The sequence below is a fragment of the Pseudorasbora parva genome, chromosome 22 (genome assembly GCF_024679245.1).
Source record: "Pseudorasbora parva isolate DD20220531a chromosome 22, ASM2467924v1, whole genome shotgun sequence".
NCBI lineage: Eukaryota > Metazoa > Chordata > Actinopteri > Cypriniformes > Gobionidae > Pseudorasbora > Pseudorasbora parva.
Genome location: NC_090193.1, coordinates 4,437,692 through 4,452,547, shown reverse-complemented (window position 1 = coordinate 4,452,547; position 14,856 = coordinate 4,437,692). Strand labels below are relative to the sequence as shown.

The following is a 14,856-nucleotide window of genomic DNA, read 5'->3' as shown; positions in this document are numbered from 1 at the left end:
TAGTACAATGATGTGAGATGTAAAAACATGCTTTCTACAAAATATGTAAAAAGCAGAATTATGACTGAAGCATTACAAATCAGAAAGCTTTAAAAGAGCAGCGTTTAAAAGAACAAGCACTAAATGCAATTTTATGTCCGATAGATATTAATAAAATAATAAAAAATGATTTTGAATTTATAAATTAAATTATACACCATAACAAACATAGAGTATTCAGAGGGTTCTCAATATGATGAAGAATAGGCTACATATTATTATAGTAGCCTAGTATACAACCGGTTATTTATTTGAATTTATTTTATTTTTATTAATAAACAAATTTGACCTATACTGAGCCACCCTTATATACATGTACACTTGAATAAATTGATAATTTTACTAACAGCTCTTGTCTAAATCTGTGTGGTCTCTTGATTAACGGTCCTCCAGATAGCGCATGTCATTTAATCTCTACTGAGGTGGGGGAGGAAGGGCATTGCAATCAGAATAATGTCAAAAGCAAGCACTTTTTCAATTAATATGAGACACTTACTATTACTACTAACACACCCCTGATATGTCTAGGGATAAATAGTTTGATAAATAATGTGATGGCATTAAAATAACGTGTGTGTGTGTGTGTGTGTGTGTGATTTAATGGCATGCACATGGCAGCTAATTGAGCCGTAGCTCCAGCGGGTGGTGCCTCGCGAGCTGAGCTGATGATGAAAGCTGCTCACTATAAAACCTGACCGGGGGAACCTGAGCGAAAATAATACCAGCCGCTGCGCAACCCGGGGATGCTTCCTGTTGCGCGCTGAACAAATGATATTCCGCGTGTGGGAATAAAACAGCATGCAACGAACAAAATGTTACTTTTATCTGCCGTCGGACCTCTCAGCACTTCTGGTCAATCCGGGATTTTAAACTGATCCATCTTTTTCACGGAGACTATCTGGAATAACTGGGATGGCCAAAGTGTCATTGATACATTTGGGAATTTTGCTTTTTATTGGACTAACAGTCGCAATGGCTAACGGTGGGTTTAGATTGCATTGCATTGTAGGCTACGGTCAATCACTGTATAAAATCAGTGTGTGCATAAAATGTGTACTGAAATTCCAACTTTTGAACTGAAAGTGAGCCAGAATCTTAAATTCAGAATTTTTCCCACAGATTGCCCACAACTTTATATATATATATATATATATATATATATATATATATATATATATATATATATATATATATATATATATATATATATATATATATATAAAGAAATAAATATATTCTAAATTATGCAGTATATATGTGAAGTAAAAGTAATTTCGTTTGCATAAACATCTAGTCTTATGATCGGTCTTAGTAGAACCTAATTCCTTCGAAATTCTTCAATACTGGTCTGACTTTTTTAAGTCAGTTACATAAAGGTAGTTAAGGTGTAATATCTGCAATTCATTAAGATATAATTAAGATGAATTCATATTAAGACACGAGGTAAGTTTATGCAAATAAGGCTCCTGTGAACGCGGCAGGCGAAAATCTTTAAAGTCTGAAACTTTTTTTTAACTTCAGGGGTTCAATCGTTCATGACTTAATTGTGACCCGGTGGCTCACTGCCTATTTCGCACCTTGAGGAACCCTAATGCTTGACCCTTAAAATACGTTCAATGTCACCTTTAGTCTAAATTATGAGCCTATTTTAATAATACATTCTTACCACATAAAGCAGTTATTATAGACTATCTTTAGCACATTCTTTTAGCACAATTTTTCTGAATTGCTGAAACACATTTCTCGAAATCATCACCCACTTTCTCAAAACCTTAAACACAAAACCAAATCTTCAAACTGCATTCAGAAAACATCTGACTCTTCGGACAAAATCAAACAATTGCCACATAACCATTTTATCTGTGCTCAAAATCATATTGCTTTCAGATCATACAGCTAGTCAATATTACAGATCATTCATTAGACAATCCATCAAACCATGGATAACACAGAATTCAAAGCATGCAGTTATAGATAAAAAAAAGTATTTTTGCAATTATGTAAAAAAGGAAAGTAATCGCAACATACAGTAGTAAGGTGAATAAATTGTATACTATATGCACTGCAAGTGTAGAATTGTAGTGCTGTTGAATTTCTCTATTTTTAGCTCTTGCATATTGTGAAAGTACAATAACCAGCTGCCAAAAAAAGGTCAAAGAAAACTCAAAATGAAAAGCTTGTACACTAAAAAGAGTTGAAGGTCAGTGAGCGATTCATTCTGCCTCAGTATCAAGTCTTCATGCTGGTCCGACCTGAAGACTTCACAGGCAATATAGTCTCCTGTCAGGCCAAAGGAAGGGCTGGATCCGGCTTTGATAACACTCTCCTTTCTTCTTCTCATCCTCTTCTTCCTCTCCCACCACCTCTTACACATACTCTTCCTCCTTCCCCTCTTACCATAGTTTCCATCCACTGGTGTCAACATTCAGTGAAATATATTGAGCCAGTTTTAGTGTTTTAGTGGGGTTTAGTGTTTTAGCAATTCAGAAACACTGTAAAAAGACCCGATCTGTTAGTGCTGCTGCAGTGTGAGATCATTTGAATGAATAAACTTGGCATTGTTCTAATTCATGCATTTTCATACTCAGGCTTTTCCTCGTTTCGTCAAGATGCACTCGTGAAAAACACGGCGGAGGATTTCATTAAAGTATCAAGTGTGACTCCTAAGCAGCTGGGTGATTCTGCTAATAACCCTGGAGCGTGTTATTTCTGCCAGCGCCTAAAACCACGGGGGAGAGCCAAGAGATGCACATGTTACTCCTACAAAGACAAGGAGTGTGTTTACTACTGTCACCTGGACATCATCTGGATCAACACACCAGAGTACGTTTCTTTACTGCTCCTCTTGCTTTAAACACAGAGATGGGTTTGCAATGGCTGACTTTGGTTTAAACTATCTTTAAGAAGCATGCATTGGTAAATGGCATACCATAAATAATACTGAATAAATGCCATAACATTTATGAATAGGGCTACTTGAACACCATGTGAACAAAAAAGAACCTTACAAATTCAGTTTTCTGTTCTTAATAATCTACTTTACAGATGTTGTGCACTTTGAAAAAAACAAACCACTGTGACATTTAATAAGAAGAAACATTTAAGAATAAAATTATTCAAATTTGGGGTGACGTATTTACATGTTCGGCTATTACATAACTTCATATAGTAATCATAATGACGAGTCTACAGTAAACAACTGTATAGTACATGTAGTTATTAATATTAGCGTACAACAGGGTAAGAAAATGTGCTTTTCATTACTCCCATAGTGTATGACTGCAGAAAACAATCACTTTAGCAAAGTTTATGCTATTTTTTTATTATGATAAATAAAATAAAACTGACATTTTTGTTAAATAAAAATGCTGTCATTAAATTATAGTAATATATTTGAAAATATAGAAACAAAATTATTTTAAAAAATCCTGAAAGCAGGAGATCCTATAATTATTTAATATCATACTTTTAAATATGATGGTTTCATTATCAACATAATATATGAGATTTACAATCTGAATCTAAGCATGTCAAAAAATGGAAAAGATAGCGCCTGAAATTCAGAAAAAAACCTTTATCTTAAGAAGACCTTTGTCTTAAAATATATTCAATAATTTTAGCGATTCTTATTTGCTACTTAAATCTACAGTATTTTTAAAAACATCAAATATTAGATTAAATTAGCACTGAATCAACTCTGTGCTGCTCCCGTGATTGCGTTAAAGATCAGACACATTTCCACGAGCGTCTTGAGAAGCGGATGTTTTAGAAAGTGCTGAGGCAAGTTCCACTGCATCTTCCATCCAGTGTTTTTTTTTTACCCCTGTTTAAACCGTATAGTCACCCTAAAACAATGCATGGGCGTCCGAACCATTGTGTGTGTGTGTGTGTGTGTGTGTGTGGGACAAGACCCACCTACTTTTTACAACCAATGATATTGGACCCACTCACTCTAATTCAGCACATGTCTGTTTACATACCCCTAACCGAGAAACACTTAAACATGTGATGCTTTATGTTCACTTTTCTAATATTTTCTCAATTTTTATTGAAAAAAAAAAAGCCTTTTCCGATCTGATATCTGATGGGAAAAGGGAGTAGAGCGAGTTCGGCAAAAGGCGGATTCGAACCTCAGATCAATTTGAGTAAAAACTTGACCATATGCGTCTTACTCCTACACTATTGCCACAGTATATAACTAAGTGATTTTTGTAATTTTGTCTGGCCCAATCAATCGTTTAAACAGCGATATCTAATGTAAATATGGCATCTTACGTTACTCCAGTAAAAAAAAAAAAAAAAAAACGGAGAGAGGACCCATCCACTGTTTATTTGCTTCCGACGCCCATGAAACAAAGTGTAACCAAATTTGGTTGCTAAAATGACCAAAGATGAATGTGAAAAATGTGTTGCTGCATTATATTTTTTACTGTGAGTGAATATGATTGCTGTCTTAGAAGAAAAAGTGAACTATTTGGCAGTCTATAGAAACTCAAGAGACACCTAGACAAACGTTCTCCTTTCTGTCAAAACTGAGTTATCTCTGGCCTGCCCCTTCAATATCAGAGATAAAATTGCACTTCTTGTGTAGTTAAAACAATTCACATGCATCATTTGTATCCAAAAAGTTACATTTATTACATGATGATGATTAACTTATCCTTAGTAGAGTAACTTATCTTTATTAAGAGAGCCAAAAAGGTTTCCGAAATCTTTCAGCTTCTGCTACGAGCTGCGTCTTAGTAAATTAGTAAAACTATATGTAAACTTGCCATTTTAATTTGTGAAATATATTAACTTGTTAAAGATATTTTATCATAGTTCATGTTCAAAAAAAACTTCTACATAATTTACAGTAATTATTTTCTCTGAGAGTAATTCATGTTCTCAGCCACTTGTCTAGGCACTTGTCTAGCATATAATACTGGCTAAACAGAATAGACGAGATCAAAGACATGCTTTCATGACAGGATGTTTGCAGAAGTAACTCTTAGCAGATGACAGGAGGCCTTTAGCTCCCTGACTACAGCTGTTCAGATTTACTGAGTCTGCTTCATTAGTTGGCATACTGTATAAATAAGAGTCATTTATTGAGTTAACAAAAAACACAAAGTCTAATAAACTGAAAGGTGGCCTGTGATGAGCATGTAAACTCCTCAAACTAAGCCTGCTGTGTGTGATCAGTCTTAGGGTCGACACTTTTGAGCTGGAGTGTATTTGTTAATGAAATGCATAGGTTGTGTATTTTATTGTATCTGTTCTCACTGTTAAATATTATTACATTTCCATGTTAAATATTACTATTTTCCAACCAAACTAAGCTCTGTAGATTTCTGCAGAATTGATATGTCTGCATTTCTCGACAGTTCTTTGCATCCGTGTCACTCTTAGGAAAAAAGGTTCACTGGGGTTCTGTGTTGAACTCTAGGGGTTCTTTACTTAATTTAATGAACTCTTTCTGCCAAAAAAAAAGTTCTATATAAGGAGAAAATCTAACAGTATTGCATATTTTAATGTTTAACAGGTTATTTCCTCTTTTTTTCTAGTGATATAGCATGTTTAATTAACATTTTAGTATGGGGAACACATATTGACTATTAACTACACTGTAAAAAAATATTTAGAAAAAAAGTTACCTGGTTGCCTTAAAATTTTGAGTTCATTGAAATTAAAATTTTGAGTTAATAGAATGAAAAAATTTTGAGATTCGACAACCTTTATTAAAATATTATTAAAAGATTTTTTTAAGCGTATTGGGTAATTGTGTGTGTTTTATTTCTGATGAAGCAGTGAAACATGACAAATAGTGCTATTCTCATGATTTATCACATTTTTTATGTGGTTCAGATACAATAATATTTTGAGTTTCTATATATTAAACAAATTTCCTTCATTGTATCAACTCAAATTTTTAATTTCAATAAACTCAAAATTTTAAGGCAACCAGGTTACTTACTTTTTTAAGTTAAACCAACAAAAACCAACAATAATTTTTTACAGTGTACCTCTTTTGCCTCAACAAACTCCTAATTTATTAATAAGGTAGTTTTTGTAGCATTTACGTTTAGGTATTGGCTAGGATTAAGGGATGGAGAATAAGGTCATGCAGAATATCAAGCGCCTGACAGAAGTCTTTACGGTTCTCCACTCTCAGAAAAAAAAAGGGTTCTGTAGATTGTAAAACAAATATTGTTGGTTTAACTTAAAAAAAGTAAGTTACCTGGTTGCCTTAAAATTGTGAGTTTATAGAAATTAAAAATGTGAGTTGATACAATAAAGGAAATTGGCTTAATAAATAGAAACTCAAAATATTATTGTCTCTGAACCACATAAAAAATTTGATAAATCATGAAAATAGCACTATTTGGCATGTTTCACCGCGTCATCACAAATAAAACACACACAATTACCCAATATACTTCAAAAATCGTTTAATATTATTTGAATAAAGGCTGTCGGTTCTCAAACATATTCATTGTATTAACTCAATTTTTTAATTTCAATGAACTCAAAATATTAAGGCAACCAGGTAACCTATTTTTTAAATAATTTTTACAGTGTATAGAACCCTAAGGTTTTTTTACGCATTTCAGCTAAAACTGTTCAATATAAGCCTTACATAATTGCACAATATAATATAAGCAGCTGAAAGAATCCTTTAAGGTTCTTGAACATGTTCTTATGTGTGCTTGTTCATTAAACATTAAGGGTCATTAAATAATGCTGACAGAGTGCTTTGCCATATTCAGATCCACACTCATAGGTGTTTGTACAGTGAGGTTGGGATGCCGATCACAATCATAATCTTGGTGCTGACAATTTTCTGACCTCCACATTATGCATGGTTTAGTCTCACATTTCAGACCTCTTGGCAGATTGTGAATGTAACCTGTTCCATGAGTGCGAACCAAAAGTTAAACTTGGCAGTGAAACTCAGAGAAGACTCTGAGCACGCATTAAATCTTTATGGTTTAAACTTCCAGCCTCTGACATAGGTGGATGGAGACGTGATATACAGTATAATTTTGAGGGCGAATTTGAACTTCTCTTAAAAAAATGAAAAGTCTTTTAAGTAAATCAAAGCATTGGAAACCTTTCTCACTTTCACTGTTTGCCTTTAACCTGTTAACTGTCACCACCCTTTTTGAAAATATACATGAAAATTTACTATCCAAACTTGGTTGCAAATCAAGAATGCTTTGGAACATAGACATACGTTTGGTCTCATTCTAAAGAAGACAGTCGGCAGAGTATTGTCCAAGTCACTTCAAACTTCAGTATAAAATAAAGTATAAAAAAGGTTTGGAATTTTATTTATTTTTTGCTGTAAATCAAATATACTGTACTAGATATTTTATATAAAAATGTTACAATATAATTTGTACTCTAAAATTACTATCAAATCAAATCCATATGTCTAATCAATTTATGTTCCGAATTTGAAGTTGATATCACAAAAATTGAAGTTCCCATGAGATTTTGTTTAGGCACTGTACCACATATAGCCACAGGGTGTCACTGAAATTCATAGATTTTTTTTGTCAAACGAATATATTTTTGTCCAAATATCACAAAACAGTTGGCAAATATAGAACCGTGAGACTCAGACCTTTCCGACGATGTGGTTTTTTGTCAAGATTAGAAAAGGATTTTATTATAAAGTAGTTAAATAAATGTTGTAATATGAAACATGACGACGCCCACTAGGACAGGAGCCCGCTAGAAGAATTTAGAGCACCGTTTCCATGGTAACGCAAGATCCAATTTTAAAACGGTTTTCACAGGATGATTCTTGAGTTCGTAAGCTTTCGAATGATATATAGTTTGTCAACATTAGATCAGGATAAATATAGGATATTATTGTTTTAAACATGCAGTGGCCCAGCACTGCGGCTGTGTTTTCTGTAACTGAAGGTCATAACCCTTTCCCCTTTGTGTATTGGCAGGCGCACTGTCCCATATGGCATGTCGAGTTATAGAGGATCCCAGCGGGTTCGGCGGTCTGCCGAGGGCAGTGTAGGAGGTCAGCGCTGCGCCTGTGCTTCACACACTGATCAAGAGTGTTCCGCTTTCTGCAGTCGGAGGTAATAATAAACCCACAAACCACTAAAATAACATCAGGCTCATTGCTGCACCACAACCCCCTGAAAAACATACCTTTGCACACATTTCACTGCAGTTTCCAGAATAGTAATTCATTTTCTAAAAGTCATAAAAACAGTAACATACCAAAAACATTTAAACCATTTCACACAAATTAGTATAACAGGAGTAGGAAAAAATAAGATTTTATATAAATCTTTAAATAAAAATTCTCAGGGTACGACTCTAACACTGGTTCCCTACTCTTACGAAAAACAAGTATACTTAAGTAATGTTCAAGTAGATTTTTAAGTATACTTTATGTAGTATAAAGTCAGTGTGTACTTGTAGTACTTCTTGGGACTAAATTGGCCTACTTTTAGTATATAAAATCAATTTTTTTTAGTAAATTTTAACTGTGTTTCTCATTTGTACTGCACCAAGTGAACTTCTAAGTATTCCAGTAGTTTACTATTTTAACGTGAGCAGTAAAAAATTTTAGTTTATGAAAGTACACTTTGAAGTGTACTCTCGGCAAACTACTAGCTTAGTAATTTATACTGCAAGTATACTTGTAAGTGTTCTTTAAGTGAGCATAATATTATACTATTATACTTTAGTTTAAAAAAATGTATAGCTTCATGCTTCCTTTTTTATCAACACTTGAATGTGGGTAAGTTTCATAAAGAAAGGCAACATTTAAACAAAAAGTTGAGAAAAAATGTAGTCTGATCAAAACACAGATGGAGTTTTTCAACACCCCAACGCTTCACAGTAGTTTCCTCTTCATGGGTTCGACATTTCATTCAGTAACATTAGTCAGTTTTGATTTAGCCTACATGCTGTTTAATGTTGATGATCGCGTTATTTTACATACTTCACTCCTGCCTCCTGAGAGAACTTCATCTGATCGTTTTTTGAAATTCCAGTCAGATGGGAGTGTGTCGCTCTGTGCGTGATCTACTGACAACACACAAATTAAAGAACACAGTTGCAAATGGATCGTTTCCATAATGACCAGCACAATCTACCTGTTAGTGTCTGGTTTAGGACGTACTTTTTGGGGGCGATAAATAATAGTGCAAACACCAGTAAATTAACTAGTGCAAATTATCTCCCTCCAAAATTTTACGTCTGAAAAGAAAACTCCTATAATGCATAAGTTCAGCCATGTGTCCAGGCCCTTTCCACAAAATCTTCACGTGTGCCTTTAGTAAATCCTGACAGTAGTTTTTAGCGCCAAAAGAGGGTTTTGGCACAAGCAGTTAAATCTGGCCCTATGTGTATCACGATGCTTTATTATTCTGCTTGTTAAAAATGTATTATGCAGTAGCATACAATGTTGCTCTATTCATGAGACTGTCAGAAAGCATGGACGCCTGCTGGGTTTTATCTGGCAGTTAGTCAAAGTTTTTTTTTTTTTTTTTTTTTTACTTTAAGTTAAATACTATTACACACCTTTCGAGCCCCTTTCACACTGCACGTCGGACCCGCAATATTCCCGGAACATTGCCGGGTCGCCTTCTGTGTGAAAGCAACCACGTCCCGGCATTGATTACCGAATTCGACCCGGGTCGGGGACCTAGTAATATTGCGGGATTCGACCCGGGACGAGCGCTGTGTGAACAAAAGCCGAAACTAATGCCGCAACGTGTACGTAGTTATCGTGCGACTCCTAGAGCTTGTTCTTTCAATAATACAACCCTGCAGTGCCAGAAGAGCTCGTCGGTGTTTTAAACGCAGAGAGTGTTCGTATACAAAAGAAACTAAAATTAAACAAGCAGAAATGTGCGCAAACTGGACACAAGTCGAGACCACGGAGCTCCTTACTATCCGCGCTGAAGCTGAGATCGCTCGCCATTATACGTCACATCAGGATGTCACGTGTCAACTCGATCCGGGACCGTTAAGCGTTGTGTGTGAAAGCGCACATATTACGGTATTTCGCTGGCAGTGAGAATGGACCAAATCTAGCGGCCCGGGAACAAATGCCGGGTCGCATTATCCGTGTATTTGCCGGAATCGCAGTGTGAAAGGGGCTAGTGAGAGCAACGGAACCAATGTACTCGATCTCGAGACGTTCAAAACAAATTTCTTTTTAAATGTATTCAATTATTTTAGCTAAAGTATTTGTATAAATACATTTTCAGTAAAATTCAAGTTTGATTTTGTGGCTGAGCTGTTTACTGACTTTTTAATAAGTCTTCCTATCAGACCGATTCATGAACGTGCGCAAAAACAAAATGCGGGATTTATCGCACGAGCAAATCAGATCCAAATATAACAAATCACATCCAAACATAGCATTGCCTGCTCTCACGTGACTTCCCATTTCTGATAAAGCTGAATATGATTTTAGTGCAACACACTGGACATTTCACATTTTTCCAATGATGTGTCTCATATGTATCTGAATGGGATGTGTGGATTATTATAGTGTGTAGTAATACAGTCTTTATTGAAGTAACTTCAAAATTGAATGTTTTCATTAATAGACTTTGGAAGTAATTTACACCGGCTTTTGCTATCTCATCGATACTTTGATTTCTTTTTCGTTGTTCTCCTTCGGTAGGGGCAGGTCAACATGATCGTCCATTGGAGCGCCGCTAAACTCATATGCACTCAGCCGTTGGACTGCCTCTTCATTCTTCTGTCCCAACACCTGGAGAATCACCTCAGAGAAAAGGTTCATGTCTGTCCAAAAGGAAGGCCATCGGAATGCCATTATGGAGAGGAAGGATTAAAGAGCAGAGCGAAGGACTTGCGCTGTGATCGTGAAAGCATTACATAACAGCACCTGAGCTATAAAGAAGAAGCAATGCATGGACTGCCACTCTCAACAAGACCAAATGTGTCTTATGCATTTAGCTGAGATGACTTGCCACTATGATCTGACTGCCAAATCAGACACGCACGGTGGGGTTGAATAAGTATTTCATCACAGGACTTTGAAAAATATATTTATATCTTTTATTCTATATCATTTATATCTTGAGCACTATATTTTTATAAATGTACTGTACAGCAGACATTGGCTTATTCTAAAAAAATGATGTCCGTATTTAATATGGACTTTCATAATGGTACAAGTATTAAGTTTCCTTGTGAGTATAAATAATTAACAAAAAGACAAAAGGAAAACTCTTGGCTCTCTCAAGCATGAATTTTATGACTAACCTCAAGATGTCCATTTTACATGTCACAATAATACACAACATATGAATAACTGTCTGTGATATAAAGTATATGCAATAGATTACATATTTATTACACTAACCAAATTTTAGTGGAGCTCCAAATCAGGAAAAAAATGGAAATATTATATTTCAAACCATCCTTTATTTATTCAAAGTTTTATAGTTTTTAATTTTTTTAGTTATTTGAGTTACAAAAGAACTCTGAAATTCATTAACTGAAATAGATTGTGTCTGTTCTCACTTTTCATGGCCATCATATGGGTCAAACGTGCTCTCTGTTTATTATTAAATTAAAACCTTTGCTGTTGTTTTACCCATGACTTGTTTTATTGTTTGTTCATATGGAGCTCAACTGTGAACAACAAACATTAAACCAAAGAATGTTGAGAGTATCTCCTGAGCTAATTTGAAACTTAAGGCTCAAATGTAAAATTAATGCCGTCTGGCCTCCGGCTAGAATACGTTCTCTCATTACTTCGCAAAGGTACGTCTTATCCTTTCACACAGGGGGCCTGGCAAGAATTGTTTGCTGTCTTGGAATGTGCCCTCAATACACCCTCCTAACCAAGAAATAACAGGTCATTTCCCATGGTGCATGATGGGAAAAACATACAGAGAACTGTGCATAAAAGAACAGGTTTATCACAGTTCTCATTCAGGAACATTGGCTCTTATTCACTAAGCATGTGTATGAACGTTTTTAAATCCCCCTGTGGTGAAAATCAAGTTTTTAATGTTGTTTATATGCTTTCAGACAAACCATGTGCAGAATCATAAATCAATATCATTGCTGAGTATTTTCTCCTTAAAAGTCCAGTGAACCAAAGATGTGGTTTAAAATCGATGTTGTTTCTGACGTCACACACTACCTTGTAACCAATCACGTCAACGTGCAGCCGGGCTTTAGCATATCATTAACAATTCTGCAGAGCAGGGGAGTCATAACAGCAGCGATACTGTAAATATTGCAATATAGCAGGTGAATTATGTATATGACATACATTATGATGTTTCAATTAATTATATGCCTCTTTTAAAGTGTCTATTATGTTCAAAATGTTTTTAAGGATGCTGATTGCTTGAAGCTGTCTGACTCTGAGTATAATAATGTAGTGACACAAAAGGCTAATCATATTACTGTTATGTGTCCGACTTTGCGACACCATTGTGCAGCGTTTACTACAATAACTTGTTAAAGTTGAGCGAGTGGGTCTCTGAGAATAATTTGCATATTTGTGGCTCCGCGTATGCTAAATGAAGCAAGGGTGTAGAGTAATGTTTAAGCTATTTTAAGGCATGAAGACCACTTTCTTTTTTCAAAAGGTCATATTTTTAAATATGTAATTTCAACAAAATATGTCCAATTAATGACTACGGGGGACTTTAAGAACAAATCATGATTAATACATTTTATTTTAAATTTACAAACAAAATATTGGAAGATTTGAAAACACACAAATGCCAAAAGCACTTACTCTGTACGACCTTGAGGTTATGTTTCATCCTAACACGACTTTAATTATATTGAAGTATGTTGTATTAATTGTATTATATAATCCATATATAAAATTCATATGCTTACAAACGTGTTGTAAATTAGGCAGAGTTCTCCAGTGCATATAATCTACACATTTATAAGTGAACAAGACCCATTTTGTTAAAAAATAAGTCTGTGATTACTTTGACTTGTGTTTATACATTACTTATACTTATTGTGAACATCAAGCTGACTGACAATGATATGCATTTAATTAGTGGCATAGCACCAAATTTTGATGTTTAAAACCATTTGATGGTTCACAAACCATCTTGCTGGTCCCCCGTACCAAATACCATAGTGATACCAATGGGTGGGGCATTGCATTTGTATCATAAAAACACTTAACATGTATACAAAATAAGCCATTTGTAAATTCTATACAGATGTTAGTGCATGTGTATGTATAGAAAACTGATTTCTAAGAGATTTCCTAATGCATCTGCATCTAAGCCTTACATCACCAAGTGCAATGCAAAGTGTGAGATGCAGTGGAGTAAAGCTTGCCACCACTGTACTCTAGAGCAGTGAGACGTGTTCTCTGGAGTGACCAATCACGCTTCTCTATCTGACAATCCGGAGGATCAGTCTGGGTTTGGTGGTTGCCAGGAGAACGGCACTTCCCTGACAGCATTGTGCCAAGTGTAAAGTTTGGTGGAGGGGGGGGGGATTGTTTTTCAGGGATTTGGCTTGGCCCCTTAGTTCCAGTGAAAGGAACACTTAATGCTTCAGCATACCAAGATATTTTGAACAATTTCATGTTCCTAACTTTGTGGGAAAAGTTTGGGGATGACCCCTATCTGCTCCAACATGACTGCGTTCCAGAGCACAAAGCGTCGGTCCATAAAGACATGGATGAGTGAGTTTGGTGTGGAGGAACCTGACTGGCCTGCACAGAGTCCTGAGCTCAACCCGATAGAACAGCTTTGGGATGAATTAGATCGGAGACTGAGAGCCAGGCCTTCTCGTCCAACATAAGTGCCTGACCTCACAAATGAGCTTCTAGAAGAATGGTCAGAAATCCCCATAAACACACTCCTAAACCTTGAGGAAAGCCTTCCCAGAAGAGCTGAAGCTGTTAGAGCTGCTAAGCGTGGGCCGACTCCATATTAAACCCTACGAATTAAGAATGGGATGTCATTAAACATGTGCATATAAAGGCAGGCCTCAAAACTGTAATATAGTGTATCTACACAAATGGCAGTATAACTTACTTTGACCTAAAACAACAAGGAGTTTAGTGAATGAAACGGCTTCAATGATCTAAAAAATATACTATTTCTTTTACTGCAAAATAAGATGAATGGGCAAAGACGCAAATCCAAGGTAGTCTTCTTCAAATTATTTTAAAAAACCTTTATTTAACTGACTATTTGATTGTAGAACATTTAAAAGACATTGGGGGTGGAAAACTTAGCCAGGGAAACTTAATATGGAGGGTGGGGGAGTGTTTCACCCTCCATGCCTTTTAAATATTTTAAAATCAACTAGCCCGTTAAATAAAGTTTTTTTTTTATATATAATTTGAAGGAGCGCCTTGGATTTGTGTCTTTGTTCTACATATCCCCGATCTCAAAGAGCACCTTCAAACATTTCATTGAACTCCCTTTTGCCTTTTTAACATGAATGGGCATTTGGTTTCTAAAGAGAAAAATCTCAGTGTTCTACACAACCTTTGGAGGTATCGCTTTCCTAATACTGTGTAATTGATGCAATAATGGTGCGTTAATGAAAATGTCTTTTTGTTGGCTGCCTGCTGATTTTAGGCCGGTACTCAAGCATTTCTTAAACTCAACTGAAAAGAGACAATCATCAGTGAGGTTAATCCACATAAATCTACCACCAAAAACAAAACTCCTATAACACGTGTTGAGCTACAAATTTGAGCATGTCTGTAGCCGTGGCTGTCAAGTCTGTCCATATGAGCAGAGAGAACCCTGACTGCAGAAAATCTCTCCGGGACACTTATATTTTTCCTGGAGTACTCAGTCTTCGGGTTTT

The 14,856-nt window shown here is 35.6% G+C and overlaps 1 protein-coding gene across 1 annotated transcript; it reads left to right on the top strand.

Annotated features, from left to right (window-relative positions):
- The first annotated feature begins 783 nt into the window (after positions 1-783).
- LOC137058493 (endothelin-3) lies at positions 784-11,408 on the top strand. The gene is made up of 4 exons (XM_067431779.1): positions 784-1,021; positions 2,628-2,862; positions 7,986-8,123; positions 10,694-11,408. The coding sequence occupies exons 1-4, from the start codon at positions 952-954 to the stop codon at positions 10,707-10,709; spliced, it is 459 nt and encodes a 152-aa protein (XP_067287880.1). The 5' UTR covers positions 784-951; the 3' UTR covers positions 10,710-11,408.
- Positions 11,409-14,856: the final 3,448 nt, after the last annotated feature.